This window comes from Anopheles coustani, chromosome 3 (assembly GCF_943734705.1).
Source record: "Anopheles coustani chromosome 3, idAnoCousDA_361_x.2, whole genome shotgun sequence".
In the NCBI taxonomy this organism is placed as follows: Eukaryota; Metazoa; Arthropoda; class Insecta; order Diptera; family Culicidae; genus Anopheles; species Anopheles coustani.
This window is the reverse complement of record NC_071288.1, coordinates 82,437,532-82,455,365: the sequence shown is the minus strand read 5'-3', so window position 1 is coordinate 82,455,365 and position 17,834 is coordinate 82,437,532. Positions and strand designations below refer to the sequence as shown.

The 17,834-nt window shown below is 45.5% G+C and overlaps 1 protein-coding gene across 2 annotated transcripts in view; it reads right to left on the bottom strand.

The window, feature by feature from the left end:
• LOC131271518 (A disintegrin and metalloproteinase with thrombospondin motifs like) overlaps positions 1–17,834 on the bottom strand; it is a 93,939-nt gene that overhangs the window by 25,435 nt on the left and 50,670 nt on the right. For both annotated transcript variants that reach the window (XM_058272968.1, XM_058272969.1), the window contains exons 6-7: positions 2,342–2,477; positions 1,966–2,231 (exon numbers count right to left, since the gene is read on the bottom strand). In XM_058272968.1, the coding sequence (XP_058128951.1) occupies positions 1,966–2,231; positions 2,342–2,477 (402 nt within the window). The remainder of the gene's footprint in view (positions 1–1,965; positions 2,232–2,341; positions 2,478–17,834) is intronic.

The window sequence follows — 17,834 nt, the reverse complement described above, 5'->3', positions numbered from 1 at the left end:
CCGAAGTCCTTCGATGCGTGCGGAATAGGACCTAACGCCACACTCTCACCTCTGCTGGTGGTGACAGGTGGGCACTGCAATAGATCATACTATCCGGTGACCAGTCCACAGTTTGGAGCTAGTTTTTCCATTAGCCGATACATATGCAACGACATGTAAACGGCACACACAGTCAGCTTGCCCCTGAATTGATGAATCTGTGTGTTGCCGATTCCCCGTCCTGGCGGGGGTGCAAGGTTAATGCGATTATGCGAGCCCATGTAGGCCGCCGGGAGCATAAATTCTCCCCCTGGTTAGTTCACGTTCACAACGAGAAGGTGAAGCCAAATATCATCGGTCAGCTGGTGGTTGTGTTGCAAAAAGCAGGGAAGATGGGCCGTAGGGTAATAAGCCTTTCGCTTTTTGCCACTGGGACACTTTTGATCGGAATTGGGCTTGAAAAGGTTAAGGATGGTTTTCAGGGTTACTTATCCGTTCAATAAATTTAAGTTACCGAGGCTGCAATAGTTTGCCAAATTTTTATTTGGAGGTTCAAACGCAAAGGAACTTACGACACAACCGAATTTCCATATCGTTGATCTTACACCGGTTATTGCTGGCACGTCGGTCCATCTCCCCCGACAGCTTCTATGCAGTTTTCAATTCGCCCCGATTGATGCCCATTTTGAGTCAGCCAAACATGGCTTCTCGTCCACTTCACGCATCATCCAACGCCGGCAGCGGGTGTCGTTCCGCTCAGCGCTTGACCCAGTGCCGTCGGCAACGGATCTGCCAGACCGACGGATAGATTAATCGCACCGGTGCGATCTGTCTCCACACGCGCGTCGGGGTCGCTCTCAACGCTTAAATCACAGCTACATTTCGCCTCCTCCATCCCGTGGCGAGCCCATTAGACTGGCCGGGCCGGCTGGAGTTTGATGGATGGATCAACGTCATCTCAACGCTCATCTTCAGTATCGACAGACGGGGTGGGTTGCGCAAGGGTGTTTGCCTTCTGCTAAAATAAAAGCCCCAACTCGTTCCGGCGTTCCCGTGAAATGCTTTGTTTCGGTAACCGTTATTGGAGGCTATTTTTGGAGGAAAGAGAATGATCTCTCCAATCCGTCTGTGGCAAAATGTCGCAAATGGAAGGCAAAACGAGAGGCGGAGGAAAAAAGAATCCTCCGAACTGGCTTCGGTAGAGCGGTTCGTTTGAGGTTTAATTTGCTGAAGTTGGGATTTTTTTTCTACAATTCACTTTGTCAAGCAATTTAATGTTGCGATGTTTCGCGTTTTGTTAATTTGAGCGACGACCGATTGCGCACGTTCGTGGTGTCATCGATGACATAGCCACGTTTCGTGTCATATTCAGTTAATTAGAAACTTGCCCATGAACTGGAATTACCGTGCCGTGATTAGAAAAAACAAATAAAATTCGACACTAATAACAACAACTAAATATTTCGTGATGCGATGTTGAAAACAGAAGAACTAATCTGTCATTTAATGTGGAATAATTTGAACTAATAAGCTGTCGATATTTTTCACATCAGGCTTCTTCACGTTACCGTTAAGGTCAGCCTAGTTGATTCACGTTATTGATGTTTTCCCACGTTTCTGATGCCCTTAAATATTTAGTTTGTGTGCGTCCACAATGAAAGCATAAAACCGTACGTGTAAGGGCAACACGTAAAGCTAATGATGGGCAAATTGCTGTCCCCCCAATAAAGAAACAAAATCTCAATGTCCAATCGGGGGCAATCATTATCCGATCGTAAAATGGAAATTAAATTTAAACTACCTCATTTTCACACGCGCTGTTACAAATGTTTAATGAACATTCAGCGCAGGGCTTCGGGAGCGCTTTCGGTGTAAGTTTAGGGATCGTAAAACGTGTGCATAATTGTGTGTTGCTTCACGAACGGTTTAAACGAACACCCCTCGGAGTAATGATGAAGGACGAGCTCAAAGCAGGGCAATACTCACCCGCGAAATGATGATGCCGGCGATACTGATGCGAATCTTTGGCCCCTTCAGCAGCCGGTACCGCAGGTCGACGCCGTTCCAGAAGGACACGAAGTAGCGCTTGACCTGCACGTTGTCGCCACCGTGCAGCCGGTAGCCGTCGTAGTCGACGATGACCAGGATCTCCGGGTAGATGGTCCGATCGATGGCCCGCGAGCTCTTATAGTAGCCCTGTGGGCTGCGCTTGGCGCGAAACCGTTTCTGCAGCCGGTCCGGTTCCATGAATGCTAAAAATATAAATATTAATAAGTGAAGATGATCGCATGAATGTTCATGTGATTAAATTTTAAGGGAAAGCATAACCTTCTCTTGTCCTAGTACTTGAATATTAACTCACCATAATCACTTAGCTGATCGTTGTGCTCCTCGGGAGTCTTGCGCTTATAAATAACGTGATGAACACTTCCATCCTCCTCCTGGGAGACTTCGGTTGGCACTGGCTTTATCACTAGTTCATGACCTATACTACCCTCCTGCAAGTAGAAAGAAAAGCGGAGAAGAAAACATGTTAACTAAAATCAAACACTTGTCGGCGTCCTTCAACCAATAAACATGGGCTTTTACAGCAAGAGGGAAAACATTCGAAGAAAATCACCCAACGTCGTTTTAAAGCACATCTTCAATACACGAACAAACGCACAACTGTTTCCATCGCTAGTGCTAGTCAATGGGTTTCCAAATAAAAACAGATTTGGAATCGTCCCATTGCTTTGGACGTAAGTATTAACATCACGAGCAGTTGGAGATTTTTGGGGTACCCAAAAGGTTAATGGACGCAAGGGCATTCGTTGCCGAGGCAAGTCGCCTCCTAAAGTGGCTTTTGGCCTTTTGACACCGAAGTCCCACACGTGTTTGGCCAAGGCACAAAACGGTAATGGGTTTATGTGCAACGTAAAATTAAACGAGCGGACTGTTGTTGCTTCGTTTGTCTTATTAAACTGTCAACCTGTCGCAACCAGTGGTTCATCGGAGGGTGCATTGTTTATTGCCTGCTTCGAAGGGATGCAAGAGTAAATGGCTGATGAAGATGCGCTGGTGGTTTTAGGGGGTAGAATGATGGTGTACGTGGTAAGTAACGCTGTTTGTGATTTTCGTTTAAATAATTAAGAGTATAATGAGTCGCCCTCCCTTTTCTTCACGCACACGGTAAGTTTGGTTTTAATTAAAACAATAATGGCAACATACTGATCATCAGTTGAGCATTTTAATTGAGTGTATAAGCGATATACGCCAAAAAATAACCGATTAATGTTAATCAAAGCGCATTAATTTACCTTTTTTAAAGGCCCATCGTTGCTCCCGATACGATCAGGGTTAGTCAATACAAAACCAACCGCATGTTGTGACGCTTGGAAAAAAATTTGAAGGTCGCTCCAGATGCATCTCATCCGGAGGCGTGCGCCTTTCACATGGCTATGTTTGTTTTCAAACCCCCTTTTAAAGGCTTCGATCGAGGATCATAATCCATTCGCCTTGACCGAAATCACCGAAACCGCCATAAAGCACTGGATCGAACTCAAATTCCCAATCCTACCCATCCTCACGCTGACCTTCGGATGAGCATGCGCTTCACCCGGGAGAAGTAGTTTTTCTCGATGGCGATCTCTATCGAACCGGATCGTAGACCGATTTGGTAAGTCCCGGTCGATCGTTCGGGCAATGCCGAACCCGTGGGCAGGGCGCAAGAGTTCGATGGTTCCACAATCCCCCACAATCTCCTTGGTCAGCCACACTCCCGCTCGCAGAGAAGGATTTCGAAAACGTTCGGTCAAATTAAAAATTCGTGCAAGAAACGGCAAGCGCATCCAGAACTTATATAACATCTTGTCGGGCTGGGGCTCGGTCACTGGGTCACCGGAGCGATTGCGGGACCGAACCGGTAGCCGGCAGAGCAACGAGCGAACGCTGTCCTTGTGGGTCCATTTGGGCGACCTGAATTGACCGGACCCGATCGCCAGACCGGACTGGATTGGATCGGGCAATCGATTTATGGAAGATGGAGGTGTGAAAATGTGCACCTCCCTGTGGGACGGATCAAGTCGAGGAGATACGCGGCGTGTCCGCTGGGATTAGCTAACGCGGTCAACAGATGGGAGTAAGCTTTAATGCAGCAACAACGCATGAATGCGCTTTGCCGAAGGTCTGAGCACGATATTTGATGCAATCTATGAGTATTGGCTGGAGAATAGTCGTCCTTAGCCCATCCCTGTGTGCATGAAGGTGCTGTATTGTGAAACAGAGACATATAGGTATATAAAAAGAAAATAAAAAGAAGTTCTCGAAACGAGCAATTTCATGAAATGAGCTTCTCATCTTAGAGTGCAACATTCTACGCTTAGTAAAGAAACCACAAACCATTGAAACCCTCCTGAAACCTTTAGAACAATCTATACATTGGTTTAGGATAAGTGCTTTCGGCTTTACTAAATGTTAAAAGCTACTTAAGATCCTAACTTCTGAATCTCTTCTGAACATAAAAAAACTGATAGATCTGTTAAACAAATGTTCGTATTTGTATTACAAACTCGAATGTGAATGAGGGCCAAATTTGTGAGTGTATATTTTTTATCCTAGTTCCATCGGCTGGACAAAACCAAGACGATGTCGAATATCTGAAGAGCCCATCAAACGGCCATAGACAGATGACAAATGGTTCCACCTGCATTGCAATGGTGAAATGCAATTTTTGCGGTTATGTCCTTATTCGTGCGGCGCTTGTTTTCGGTCCAGCGTTATGTCCCCAAGGCTTTAACGGTCCCGTAGATAGTTATCTGAGGCCCAAGCGAGGTGGGAAAATTGCGCAAAGAGTTTTCATCCAGCTCCAGCCGCAGACCACGCTTGACGCGATTGATTGATGCGTCCGTACGGGCTTGCGTAACATCGGTTCGAGATGTTAGATTCTTCGCTTGACACAGGTTGACCGTTGAAGATTTCTTACCCCCTCTTCGGTAACGCTTCTCGTGGCTGACCCTTAAGCGTTTTCCCGGGGGCATAGCCATGATGATGGATTATTGGTAGCCCATACGGTGGAGTGAAATCAAAAGTTCAAAGGGAAGCACGTCAAAACCCGGCAAAGGGTATCGGAGGTTCACTGGATGTTTTCATTCAAAGAAACAATCCTTTACAAAACGGACGACCCGATACTCTTTGCCAGTTTAATTAATGAGCTTCAATATGGAATCTCCTTAAGCTCATTACGCTGCCACACTCAATCAGGAATGAGGAAGATGTTCTGACGCGATATAAACGCTGACTGATCATTCGATTTAATCATCGATAAAATCTCCCAGACGGCACGGAATCGGATCTTTGCATTTACTTAACGAACTGAAGTAATCGATAGTTCTTGACTCACGCGGAGGTTTGCTCTGCCTACAATCCAAGGGATAGATCTGTAAACCACCTGTTTGCACGTGCTAAATGGCAGACCGCAAACGTTCGTGCGATAGTAAATCGTAAAACGGTACGACACCACTGCCGGCCCAGACGATCGTATCCTGACCAACTCGATGAGACTTCCCACCGTAAAAGGTGCCCAATCAACAGTTGATTAGTGACTTCATCCTGCGGCTCTGTAGCAGATCGACACAACGAAATTGTCCGTGTTCCCACAATGGTTGGATCGTTCTGCACCGATGGGAGCTGGTGAGGCAGGTCAGGTCTCTAGTCTCATCAGACCCCGATGGACTGATGAACACCCCGTCGACGGTGCTTGGTCACGATCGTGGATCCTTCTTTGGATACACATATTTATTATACTGCCGATAGCTTCCTTATGGCAGTGTACAACAGGTGTGTTCCGGAACAAAGAGGATCTTTAGTAAATTGTTAGAAAACATCATCAATTGTAATGGCATACGCTGATGATTCAAAAACGAAACTTCCGAACGATTTTATTACCTTAAAATGATGAAATCCGTAAAATTGTTCGCAAAACTATAATGACCAGCAGCGGAAGGTCGCGGATACGTGCGAAACGATGGAAACGTTTCAAAAATTACCTTTAATCGTTGGAACGTTGCCGAAGTTCCTCTGGGTATCGTTGAAATACTCAGCGCACCGCGGGTCATGTGCATCGTGATCTTCTTCCAAAAATTAACTTCTTTGACTGAAAGTGAAACCCATCAGCAGCACCTCGGGCAATTCACGAGGACGATGCATTATAAACAGAAAAAAAACATCCATACAACGCACGCTGTTGGTAAATCACGAACGAAAAAAAAGGGAGAGAAATGCCATCGGTGCTCTAGCATCTTCCCGGGACCGGTCGCATCCACCGGCGAAACCGCAAACCCGATCGGACGCCGGCGCGCAAGAGAAAGGAAAGTGCTCCGTGTCTGGACAAAACGGGCACAGCATGGTGGCGTCACGACACGAAGACCTTGAACCTTGCGCTCGGGAGCAACCCGTAAAGGTTGCCGTGCCAGTTTGAAGAAGCGCTGCGGCGTGCGTGCGACAAGCCGTTCAGACGACTCCGTTTGGTACGCAAGCGACGAACCTTTCTTTCGCTAGGCGAAAGCAGGATTGATTGTTTCTTGGACATTTCTTGCGAGAGAAACAGGGACTGGACGTGTTGATAGTTTAATGCTGATAACACGTTGCTTCATTGTTTTTATCTAGGGCAGTGAAGCATAAAAGTTTAGGTATTGTTTTTGAGTTTATTAGTTACACAGACGTAGTGGAACCCTATGTTTGTCTGTGACGCTCTAATGCCGCAATCTTCGTTTTCTGACATATTTTTAGAGCCAAACAAAAGGTTGATGGCCGGCTGAGAAGCGACTAACTGGAAACGTCACAGCTCAGACGTGTGTTGGCTTTATTTTGCCTGGGGGCATCCAAAAACGGACTATCGGAGGTCGCTATCACGTCCACGAGTTCGGAACCCTGCGGTGGGGACTCCCAATTCTACAGACGCTCGCAAAGTCATCCACCGTAGCGACAGTTCCAAAAATTTGGAAATTATGTAACACTCGTCGCCGATCAAAACACACCCTCCTTTCCTCCACCAGCCTTAGACACCGCGGGACACTGTGTGGAATGAGTTTTTCAGATATTTAACCGACATGTAGACGCCGACTTCAGTTTGGTGACCGCCGGAATGCACCTCCGCGCCGGTGTCGGTGTGTGGTCCACTGCTACTGTCTCCGTCGTCAAAACGCCACCAGATTGTCCCGCAGCATGGGGGAAATTTCGCTTTGACGAAACGCGAATGATTATGTATCGATTTCTGGGCCCACTCGGTCGAACTCGGAACTGGGTCAAACATTGTTTGGGTGCCTCCGGCTGTGGCGTTCGCCCATGTTATCGGCCCAGAAAAAGCAGCCTGGAATGCAGCTCCCGACCCCTGGGCACGAAAAGCGATTGAAACACATTCGGTGGACGGTGGGGGACTAGGTCAGGTTGAGGTTTTCGACCTTCGGTGCGATCTCCGGAGCGTGGCCAACTTATCGCGGTACGTTACGCAAATTGTCCGATAAAGATAAATGTGTGTAAACAAATTCGCTCGGGGGAACAGTTGCGCACCGAAGCGTAATTGAAAGGAGCATATTAAATCAAAGTAGCCGAATAGATTAATGCCCAGATTACAGCCCGATAGAAACCACACCTTTAATGCATGGTTATCTCACCTTTGAAAGTCAACCGAATGGAACGCTTGTTAAATAATCGTTTTTCACGTATTGTGTAGCTTATTCAATAGTTTAAGAGATATCTGATAATCCGTAGAAGTAAATGAGCCGCCGTGACAGAATTTGATCTCAAATTAATTAATACCAACGTAAACCACGATCGTCGTTTATTAAAAATAACAGACCAACCCCGTTGTTGACAAGTAAATTAAACGGTAACCTTTTTAGCGAAAGCTCCAAAGAGCACAATGTTCAACGGTAGCGAACAGTAGCGAAAGGTTAGACCCGATTAATCATTCATCTATCGGTCGAACGGGTAGCGAGTGTTCCGCGATACTGATCTCTGTTCGACGTATGCAACTTCAATGCACTTTGCACGTTTTTTTTATTCAGTTGCCGCCCACTATCTCTCATCAGGTGTGTTCAAAGCCTTCCCAAAGGCAGCAACCGCTAAGTTCTGACAGCTCAAAAGGCTCTGTTGCCTCCTTGCTTTACGATGTTGATGAATGGAACCGAGATTAAAAAGCAAATCGACGTTAGTTTGACGCATTCAAAGAGGAAGAAGAGTAGCGAAACATGCAATTTGATCAGCGTGTAAACATCGCCAATACAATCTGTTATCCGTTACTCACTCCGCAAGCCTGAGTAGTCCGTTTCGCAAACCATATCCTAGCCGGCAAAGCACCGAAGAATCCTCTGGCGGAACTTTGAGGTTTAGCGACGGGTGTAGAAATAGACTCAGAAACCCACATCCAATCCTCCGCTCGGCGGAATGCAATTGAAAAGCATCGATGATGGGTAATTAATTAAACATTAGGCATCGTGCTAGAGCAAACTGTACACAGGGTAAACATAATCATCATCAGCAACAGCACGGTTCGGTGCGACTTGCTCGTCGTGTGTACTCCAAAGGGCAGACACATCTCGGCGGCATTCCGAGGACCTCGAGGACAACCGGTGTCTGGAATTGGAGTGGACGTGCGAGTCGTGTGATGCAATCGAAATCTTCTTACGATAGATTACAAAAAGGGTTTGATGGAAGCTGACAATTTTCTTTGTTCGGTATCCATTTTCTCGCCTTTTTGTCAGGCTTAAGTGAGCCACTTGTTTGGAAGCTTCTTGAGAAGATGAAAAACATGTGTTATTCTTTGTGTGACAAAATCGACTACTTAAGTTGCTGATCGTGAAGGTTGCAAACAAACTGGATACAAAAATATCTGTTCTTACAATACCGTGGCTTCTATCTCATCTCGCTACATTTAAAATACAAAGAAATGTAATTTGTGCGATTTATAGTGCCTCACCATCTCATAATGCGCCACGAGGGGTTCTCTTACCCATCGCCCGTAGCATCAACCATACCTAACGGCTCGTGTAATTTGCCTGCGTATACGTGGCCGTTGTAGGAGTTGACCTTTCCCACGATGCATCCATAAAGAGGTTCGAGAGCAAACCCTTCGGTTGGTAGCAGGCGCCGCACGCGAGCATCACAAGTGCGTGAGAATCACTTTCGAGCGGATCCTGGCGCCATTTTAACTTCACCGCATGTGAATTTGCAAATCCGTTGCGATTTCGACACTCGCACGATGAAATATGGAGCTTCGCCGTCACGTGGAGTCGATCGTTCTCGCCGGGGTAGATATCGGGGAGGATTAGACCGATGAGATGTGGAGATTTGCAACACAAGACGCTCCATCGAAGTTCACCGAAGCGTGGAGAAAAGAAGACACTTTGCCATGGAGTCCCTTGAAGAGGGGGTAAGGGCAGCCGGGAGAGGTGTCTCGTGACATGATTCATTAGGCGCAATGTGATTGAGTTCAAACCTCGTGATCAGAATATTATAATTGGCACGCTGGGAATAATTTGCACAAGGATAATGCTGAGGAGGCTCGCTGGAGCTCAAGAGTAGCGACACGGGAGTCAACAATCACGGCACATCGGTGTCGCGTTGATGAAGATTACGATCAGCGCCAACTGGTGAGTAAACGTCCACACGGTCCTTTCCCATGCCAATTGGTAGATATCGATCGTGATCAGGATATTACAATCTACTCGAGCAGCATTCGTTTGCCTTTTACTTTGTAATAAATTTCATAAAGCACCATATTAGGTTCAGAAAGTGATGGTTTGCGTGATGAATTAAATCCACAGCATGTTTTAGTGATCAGTTAGGCCAGATTTCATAATCACTCGATGATCACCTTTTTGTAACATAGTTCTTGTGTTGATTACTCAGTAAATAATGGAAGTCTGATGTTTGAAGATCTCTGTATATTGTCGGATCTAACTTGTTTCTTTTTTGACTCAATCGTAGCAGTAGTACGATTTGGTTCCTTGCCGCGACTCCCACGATCTAAGCGCACATTTATCCAATGAAAGCATGCAGAATCTGTGTCAGGTAAAATAATTTACCGATTAAAATAATCAGCATTTCAAGCGTTTTGCGTAACGGTAGAACAAGCCCGCGGCAAGTAGCGCTCTCGCCGACGACGAGTACTCTCGCAAGCCGTAACTGGACCACTTCCTTTCGCCCGCTCGATGAGGTAATATGACCACGGCGACATGGCGTAACGAGTCGCTGCCGGCGACCATTTTACTTTCGCCTCAAAACTCTCCTACACTGCGCCAATGCGTCGCGCACTGTTTCCTTCGCACGAGATTTTGTTTTTGTTGCTTTGTTGTCGTGCCGGAGAAATGGCGATTTACTGCAACATCATTAAAATGCTATTATTGCCGTTGCCCTGTGAAGGTGTATGTGGTATTTTGTTTTTGTTTTTTTTTTGCTCCGTGTTGTACTGTCTCAGTTTACCGCCGCAAGATTGATTCCGAAAGTATGTTAAGGGCTGTCGTCATTTGTCGCACGTACAGACCTACTGACTTTCGTGCATCCTCCCGCGGCGGACATTCTCCACTTAAGGCTCACTTGCCCTGGTTTGTTTTTATCCTCCATGTATTTTTTCCCTTTCATTGCTGTTTTTGCAACAAACTTTCAATGCCCCATTACGGATGACTTTTCTGTTGCGATTCTGCAGACGACGACGACCATCTCCTACGTTACCGAGGGTACCATCTCGACCTGACTTCCTGCTCGCGTCCATTCCATGCGGCCCCATCCAATTCTGTGTGCGTGTGTGTATGTTTGCGTCCAATTAAACGATGACATGCCGGCCAGTGGTCGAAAAAGGGGGTAATGTGACACTCGATTTGCAATACGACATTTCTTCCGAGGCGCAGACACGACAGGCGGTTGCGCAATTTTTGTGACGCGCGCGATTAAAATGGGCAAAACGTGAGTTCTCCCACTGACCCGGAATATGGGTTCGTCGAAGTTCCGCTTCGCAATTCGAAAGGACTTTTCGCAGCGTTTTGTGCTGTTGCGTTTTTTTGGTGACGATTTGTTACTTTATTTTGCGTCGCTTTCGCTCTCCGGCGCAGCCATCGTCTGGCATTCGGTGGATTGTTTTTCGGATTGTTTAATGCCATTTTGCATCAGCTCTGTGTTGCGCCGAACTGTTGACTTGTTCCACACGCAGCTCACTTAGCTGGCGAGTGGTTGCAAGTGTCGTGATCTTGATTTACCTACGCATCTCGCCGGCTCGCGCATGATGATGGTCATGATTGACAGCACCTTTGCAGTGGTGTTTTTTTTTCGGGCCAACCACTTGTGGATTGTGCAATCGGAGGATCAGCGTCATGCACAATTAACCTTTTAAAATGTAGCTAATTATGGACGAAACCATCTCTCGTTGCGAGAGAGTGGCGCTCATTTGCCTGCCGACCAGAAACCCGGGCTGAAACAAGTAAGAAACACCACTCGAGAGAACGCACTAGGGGTCAATGCTAAGGGGTCAGTTTGGGGGGGTACTTTTTATTTCCCCTCGCCGGCGGCCGAGGTTGCTGCATTTCCATTTGTGAAAACGCTCCAAATCGCTCTAACGCTTTGCCCGCTTCCAACGGTTCGGTTAATTGTTTCGAAACTGCCGATGCGTCGATACGCCAACCGATGCCGGGAAACGTGGTTACGGCGCGCGGGATGATCGAATCTAATCATCAACACCAGACGAAGGGGCAGTCCGAGAGGTTAAGGCCAACTGGGGCCGGAGGTCGCTTGCATTCATTAGCGGCCCGGGGATGGTCGGTTCGCAGCACAACAATGCTTCAAACCAGGCTAGAGGTGGTGTTGAGTGCGAGTTAATCTGCCGTCGATAATCAGCACCTCCTGGGCGATACGCACAGGTTGGAGGGTGGATAGCTGTGGGAACTCTCAAGCCGAACCTGGCCACGTTCGACAATCAGCCGCGCCATGAAATGCGTTCGAAAGATGGTTGGAGCAATAGTAAATCTTTGAAAGAAATCGATTTGGCTGATAAGTATTTCATCCATTTTTGTATGTAATTTAACAGCTAACACATTTTTTTAATCCTCTGTAAACGGGGAGTGCACAGGTGATTTTAGTTTTATAAAATTTGATCAATTCCTTTTTTCAAAAACCACTTAAGAAATTTGCTGTGATGCTCTTGCATGTTTTGTTATGTAGTTATACTCGATTGAACTAGTGTTATCCCTTTGCGAAACGGTCTACTCTAGATTCAACCCATTATAGGCCAACACCTAATCAGCCCGCCAAAGGTAGCACAATAAATCTCCGTCGCGTTCCGTAGACTCGTAAATCTTACGAAATCGATCATTACAGCCAATTACAGCTCAATCGATTGGGTTGGAGTTGTGATTTATCTTCCTGGTTCCGTCGCTGCCGATGCCGAGTCGAGCAGCAGGTGAGTTATGTTCAGGTGCACTTCGGGCGGAATCGAGTGAACCAGAAGGCTGTGGTTAACCCGCTTTGGCCAGTGAAAGCTATCGGCGGCAGATCGACGTGCCCGACTGCGGTGAGAAGAAATTGTTGTAAAACAACTTGCTACGGGCGAGCGATATGAGCGTCCGAGAAGTCGGGCGGCGAAACGGTCGGATCGCTATCCATAACCTGTCCGTCGACGGGGCGTTGCGTCATCATTCTACACCCGGGGTAGTCCCGTAACGCCTGAGCTCGAATCGATTCGATTGGCCCAGACCAAGGGGCCCGGGTCAGTTTATCTCCGGTCATGGGGAACGAGTTCCCGTGCCTGCGGTACAGGAGCCTGGTTGCGAAAGCCACCGTTGCTCCAGTTCCAGTTTTTGTTTTCGTTTGCACTCCAGGACCAGTTTATTTTTACCATCATGGTGCGGATTCGTCTCAAGGTGACTCCAGAATGTGCACAACCCGTCAGATAAGGGTCCGATGGTGTGGTGGCTGTTGCCTTTACCTTTCGGGAACTAGGGCGTGTGCTGTAGGTATGGCTTGCGGCATCAAACCCAACATCCTTGTGACCCACCGACTTTGGTCCAATACTCTGTCAGACTGCCGTTGATATCTTGTTTTATTCATCGGCGCTCCCTTTTCCATCTTTTTTTTTCTCTTTCGATTCATACTACATCTTCAAGCGTAATAATCCATTTCACTTCGCTTCACTTTTGCTTTTCACACATCTTTTCTCCTTCACTGCACAGCCACACAACTCCAAAGAAAGTGAAATGCTGCTGAACCACAACAAACAGGTGTTAATTAGCTTCGGACTATTTCTCGCTTTGGCCTGCAAACTCCGAGTGATCTCGGGATGGGAGTGTGCGCTCCAACCATCTTAGATGCTGTTTGCGGAATTCACCGTTTGCCAAAATTATTTTGTAACCTGGGATATGCAGCTTTTTTCACGAAGATAAAAACAGGAGTTATCTAATGGGCCTATGAGATAAGTCTGTTGGGTGCAGCATTGTATCCCGTTGATGCAGCTATTTTTCATCCGTTTTTCTGACTCAGAGAAACTCATTACCAAAAGGTGTTAAGAGTATTTTTGTTTCCTTTTTGCAATATAAATTGGTATACGTAAGGATACTTTTGCAGTAATTTTTAACAGTGCAAGTTGAATTTAAACCAAAACATCATCTAAAATAAGTTGATAGTATGTTTATTGTTAGAACGAATGTTCGTATTAGACTCCAACGGAGCTATCATACGAAAAACATCGTCGTACCGAAGAATGTGCTTTCACAGCCTTTTTGGTAGATAACAATGAGGAAAGTCAGACTATTTTTTTTGACGTTTTAAGTTCGTGGGAAATAAGCTTCATATTACGTGAATAAATATATACGTTTCAGGCAAAAGACACTAACTTTCCACTCAATGGCAAAAGGAGTAAAGTTAGGGGCCATTTATCTCTTAGAGTTATAATATAATTTTATCCGAAACCGTGTATAATGTACTACATAATTTTTAGAAAATTGACACTGACCTTGACCAGCGTGCAATTTCATGTGTTCCATGCTTGTTGTTGGAATATCATGTAACTGCCTTCAAGGATTCAAGATCGATTTGACAAAAGAGAGTTATCACTGCCGATTAGCAATGTGGCGTGAAATGATGTCCCATAACGTTGTCTGGGTTTTTCGAGTCAATCTATACTGCCTCCGCAATGCCATCATTACTTGGCCAACATATTTCATCAACCATTTACACTCCCTGGCTTGCTTGGGGTGTAGTAACACAGAAAGCCACACGCCAGCGAGATCAATCGCCAACGTCTCCTTCAGCAAGCACTCACCTTCGATTAGCACCTCGCGCGGTACGGTTTGCAATTGAGCAGCATGTTCGTGACAGTATGCGGCCTGAACTTGAACTACTTCTGTACGCGCTGCGTGCGGGAGAAAACCGACGAGGGTTTCCCGTGGTGTCAGTCCCGTGATCAACCGGCCGGCCATGCAGACCGAGGGCTCTAGCTTTGGCTCAAATGTTGCATATTTAATAACGACCACGTAGTCAGGTAAAAATGGAAACCAACGTTCGCGATCCGATTATCTTCGAGCTGGCTCGAGTGTCAGTTGATATGGTTTGGTGCGAGATATAAATCGTCATCTGCCAACGTTGTGATAAATTGTATCCACCAAAGCATCTTTCGCGCGCCAAAAGGATCAAGGCTGCAAGGATCGGGTGTAAAATGTCGATTTAGTTGCGCAACGCTGGATATCGATGCATTTGTAATTTACATCCATCGATTATTGCGATAGATACCTCATGAGTGCGCTTGCAATAGTCAGCTTAATAGTCCCTGTCTATCCAACAACTTTTATACTTCGATTATGCAATAAAGGTGTTGTTTCTCATTTATTGCGCTGGTCTTCTCTTTAAAATCCGCTAAACAAAAAGCAAATATCAACTTATACAATGATGAAGAAAACGTGCACCCGAGAAGAGCATCGACGATGCATTTGATTAACGGTACAAACTTGGTCTTTACCGTGATGGTGGTCATTTCGATTCCACTACCACTAGTTATAAATATTTATACACCTCACAAACAGTTGTATCATCTATGTATGGTTATGAGTATGTTTTTATAGCAATACAACGCTTAAAAAAAGCTTCATTCAATATCCCCTGCACAAATTTTCTTGATGGTACGCCCAGGAAATGAAAATAATACATTTGAATTCAATTACATTACATTTGCTAGGGCGTTCGTAAGTGGTTTGTTTTAAAAATCGACCGAATCAGGGTAAATCGTTCGTGCGTCATCCGTTGCTTTTCTTCCTTCGATGGAAAATAAATAAAACTAAGCCCCGAAACGCGCCCAGCAATCACGTAAACGAAATGCCCGCACACTCAACGCGATGCTGGCGCCTGGTCGAAAGTGTGGGTTTTGGAGTGCCATTTGCCGAAGTAGCAACAAACAAATAAAAAAAATAACACTCCTCTTCTGCGCGCCCACATCGTTAATTAGAAACGGCCACCGAGCGGGTGCATAAATATTCATCCGAAAGGCCACCGCGATGTTGCACGCGATGGAGCATTGGTTTGCTTTCGCTTTCGTTGAAAACCCTCAACTTTCAAGTTCAGCTCACGGTCAGCCTCCGTCATGGGGAAAGGGAGGGTAGAGGAGGAAGGTTCGGACCAACGGGACTAAGCCGGACAGCCAGAGATAGGCTCGAAGGCGATTGATATGTTCTATGTTCGGTGAACTTGAAGCGTCCCGGACCAAGGTTCGGTCGCGCCAAAAACCCATTCGGACAACACCGAAAGACAGCCACTCGTCAGAGAATTACCATAAATGCCACACCTTAACCATCCGCAACACGTATCCGTACGGTTTGGATGTGTGTCTTCCTCTTCTTTTGGTATGTCACAGCCAGCCAGCCAGCCAGGGAGGCTAGTCTCAGAGAGCGGATCACCATTCCCATCCATCACACACTTTTGCTTTGGCCGCGGCTTTTCATCGACGAACAGGATGGGTGGGAGTGCTCATTTTTATCTGCACGATTCTCCGATTCTAGCCTATTAGTTATGCGCAACGATTGATGGTGGAAAACGAAAACGCGTAGGAATGCATGTGGTTTAAGTTGGGACAACCCTGTTGAGGACGTTGCCCCTTCCGAATGAATATGCAGTTGGTGACGGAAAGATGATGAAGATGAAGATAGAATATTTGCTTCAGCACAGATCAGAACGTGCCATTAGATAGATTGATTTAGTCCAGGGGTCGACAAAGTGCGATTCGCCAGCAGATTTTATCCGGCCCGATTCCTCGTATACTTTTATTAGACTTTGTTGGTCTCATTTTTTCTAACGATCGTTCTTATATTTCCCAGTTTTGTAATGTCGTCCAGAATCTAGCGCCAAACTATCATGTTTACTTTGCATTAACTATGTGCAAGGTTAACGATTTTCGACATTTTTACGTAATTTTAGTTACAGTTCAAAATGTTCAAAAAAATACTAATCTTATGTGTTATTATAATGATGTACATTTAAATATAAAATTTGAAGTATTTTATGATACTCTCCAGATTAGAAAAGGATACTTCTTTTAAAAATCGATTTAATATAATCGATTAACAATCGGTTCGATATTGCCTTACAAACATTACAAAAAGAGCATCGTAAAACATCGTTTGTGGTATCTGTTCCGCGGTTTTGGGCTCTTTTCCATCAAATAACCCCACACTGGACACATTTGCCGACCCCTGGTTTAGGCTGTACAAATTTAAAACTAAAGATTAAACACAAAGATATGTGAGGGTATTATTTCTGTAATACAATGGTAAACAAAATACTTCAGTTAAAATTTTTTTTTTTGTATTTTGTTTTAATTCGCATGTCAACAAGTCTTCCAGTCTCCCAGACTTGTTGAGGATTGGTTAACACATGGACAAATGAATTATGACATGATCTCTTCAGGTCAAGAATCATCTCGTCAATATGTAAAAGTAGATGATGTAAAACACAACGTTCAAATCATCGGTTTCCGAAATTCTGTGCTAATGAACAGCACCATTGACTCGTTAGGTCGTGACAGTAGTTCACCTGGGAATAATCAGATAGGTCTTGATCTTGAGACAACGCTCCATGAGGGTACTTGAACCTTGTTTTAAATTGCCGTCACGCCGACATACTATTTTCAAAAGGTTATTTAAATTAGCTGCTGTTGAGACTAACTGGTGAGTGCAATCCAATAGTTTCCGTTTGAGAATAAAAGATTGATGATTAAGTATTTCAAAAGCGTTGCTCTCGAAAACAGAACAAACAAAAAGGTGTGAATCTTATGCAAAAGTGATGAATGTGCCTAAGTTATGTTGAAATACCTGTCGATTTATGATAAGGTACGGAGCACACTTATTCTCCCACGCTCGCCAGCAAATTCTTGGCGAAGAATGCAAACAAAGGTGATGTTTTAATTAAGATCTGTGTTGTGTATGGGAAACGATTGTACTGTGAGGCAATGAGTAGGCAGTGCTGTTATATTTGTTTTTTCCACAGGCCTTTCTGTTTTTTTTAAATATCCTCCATCATCACTCGTTAAACGTTTATTGACCTTCGATTTCGTTCGTTTGTGCGAGCGCTTTCGTTGCGTTTGGTGTCAATTCAATTTTCCAACGCCAGTGACTTTGCAAAAAATTTTTGAAAAGCTGCATACCAGATTCACGTCAACGCACAAAATCGTGACGCCGAGCTTCCGAAAATGATTGATTGGCTTTTGGGCATGAATGGAAGGGTGGCCGGCAAAGGACGAAGACGTGTCCATCGGAAGCGGCCCAAAGACCGACTGCCCGACATTGACCTCCATCCGTCGTCGCAAGCCGCGATTTTATGTAGTGTCGCGCGTTTGCGTAGGAATGGAA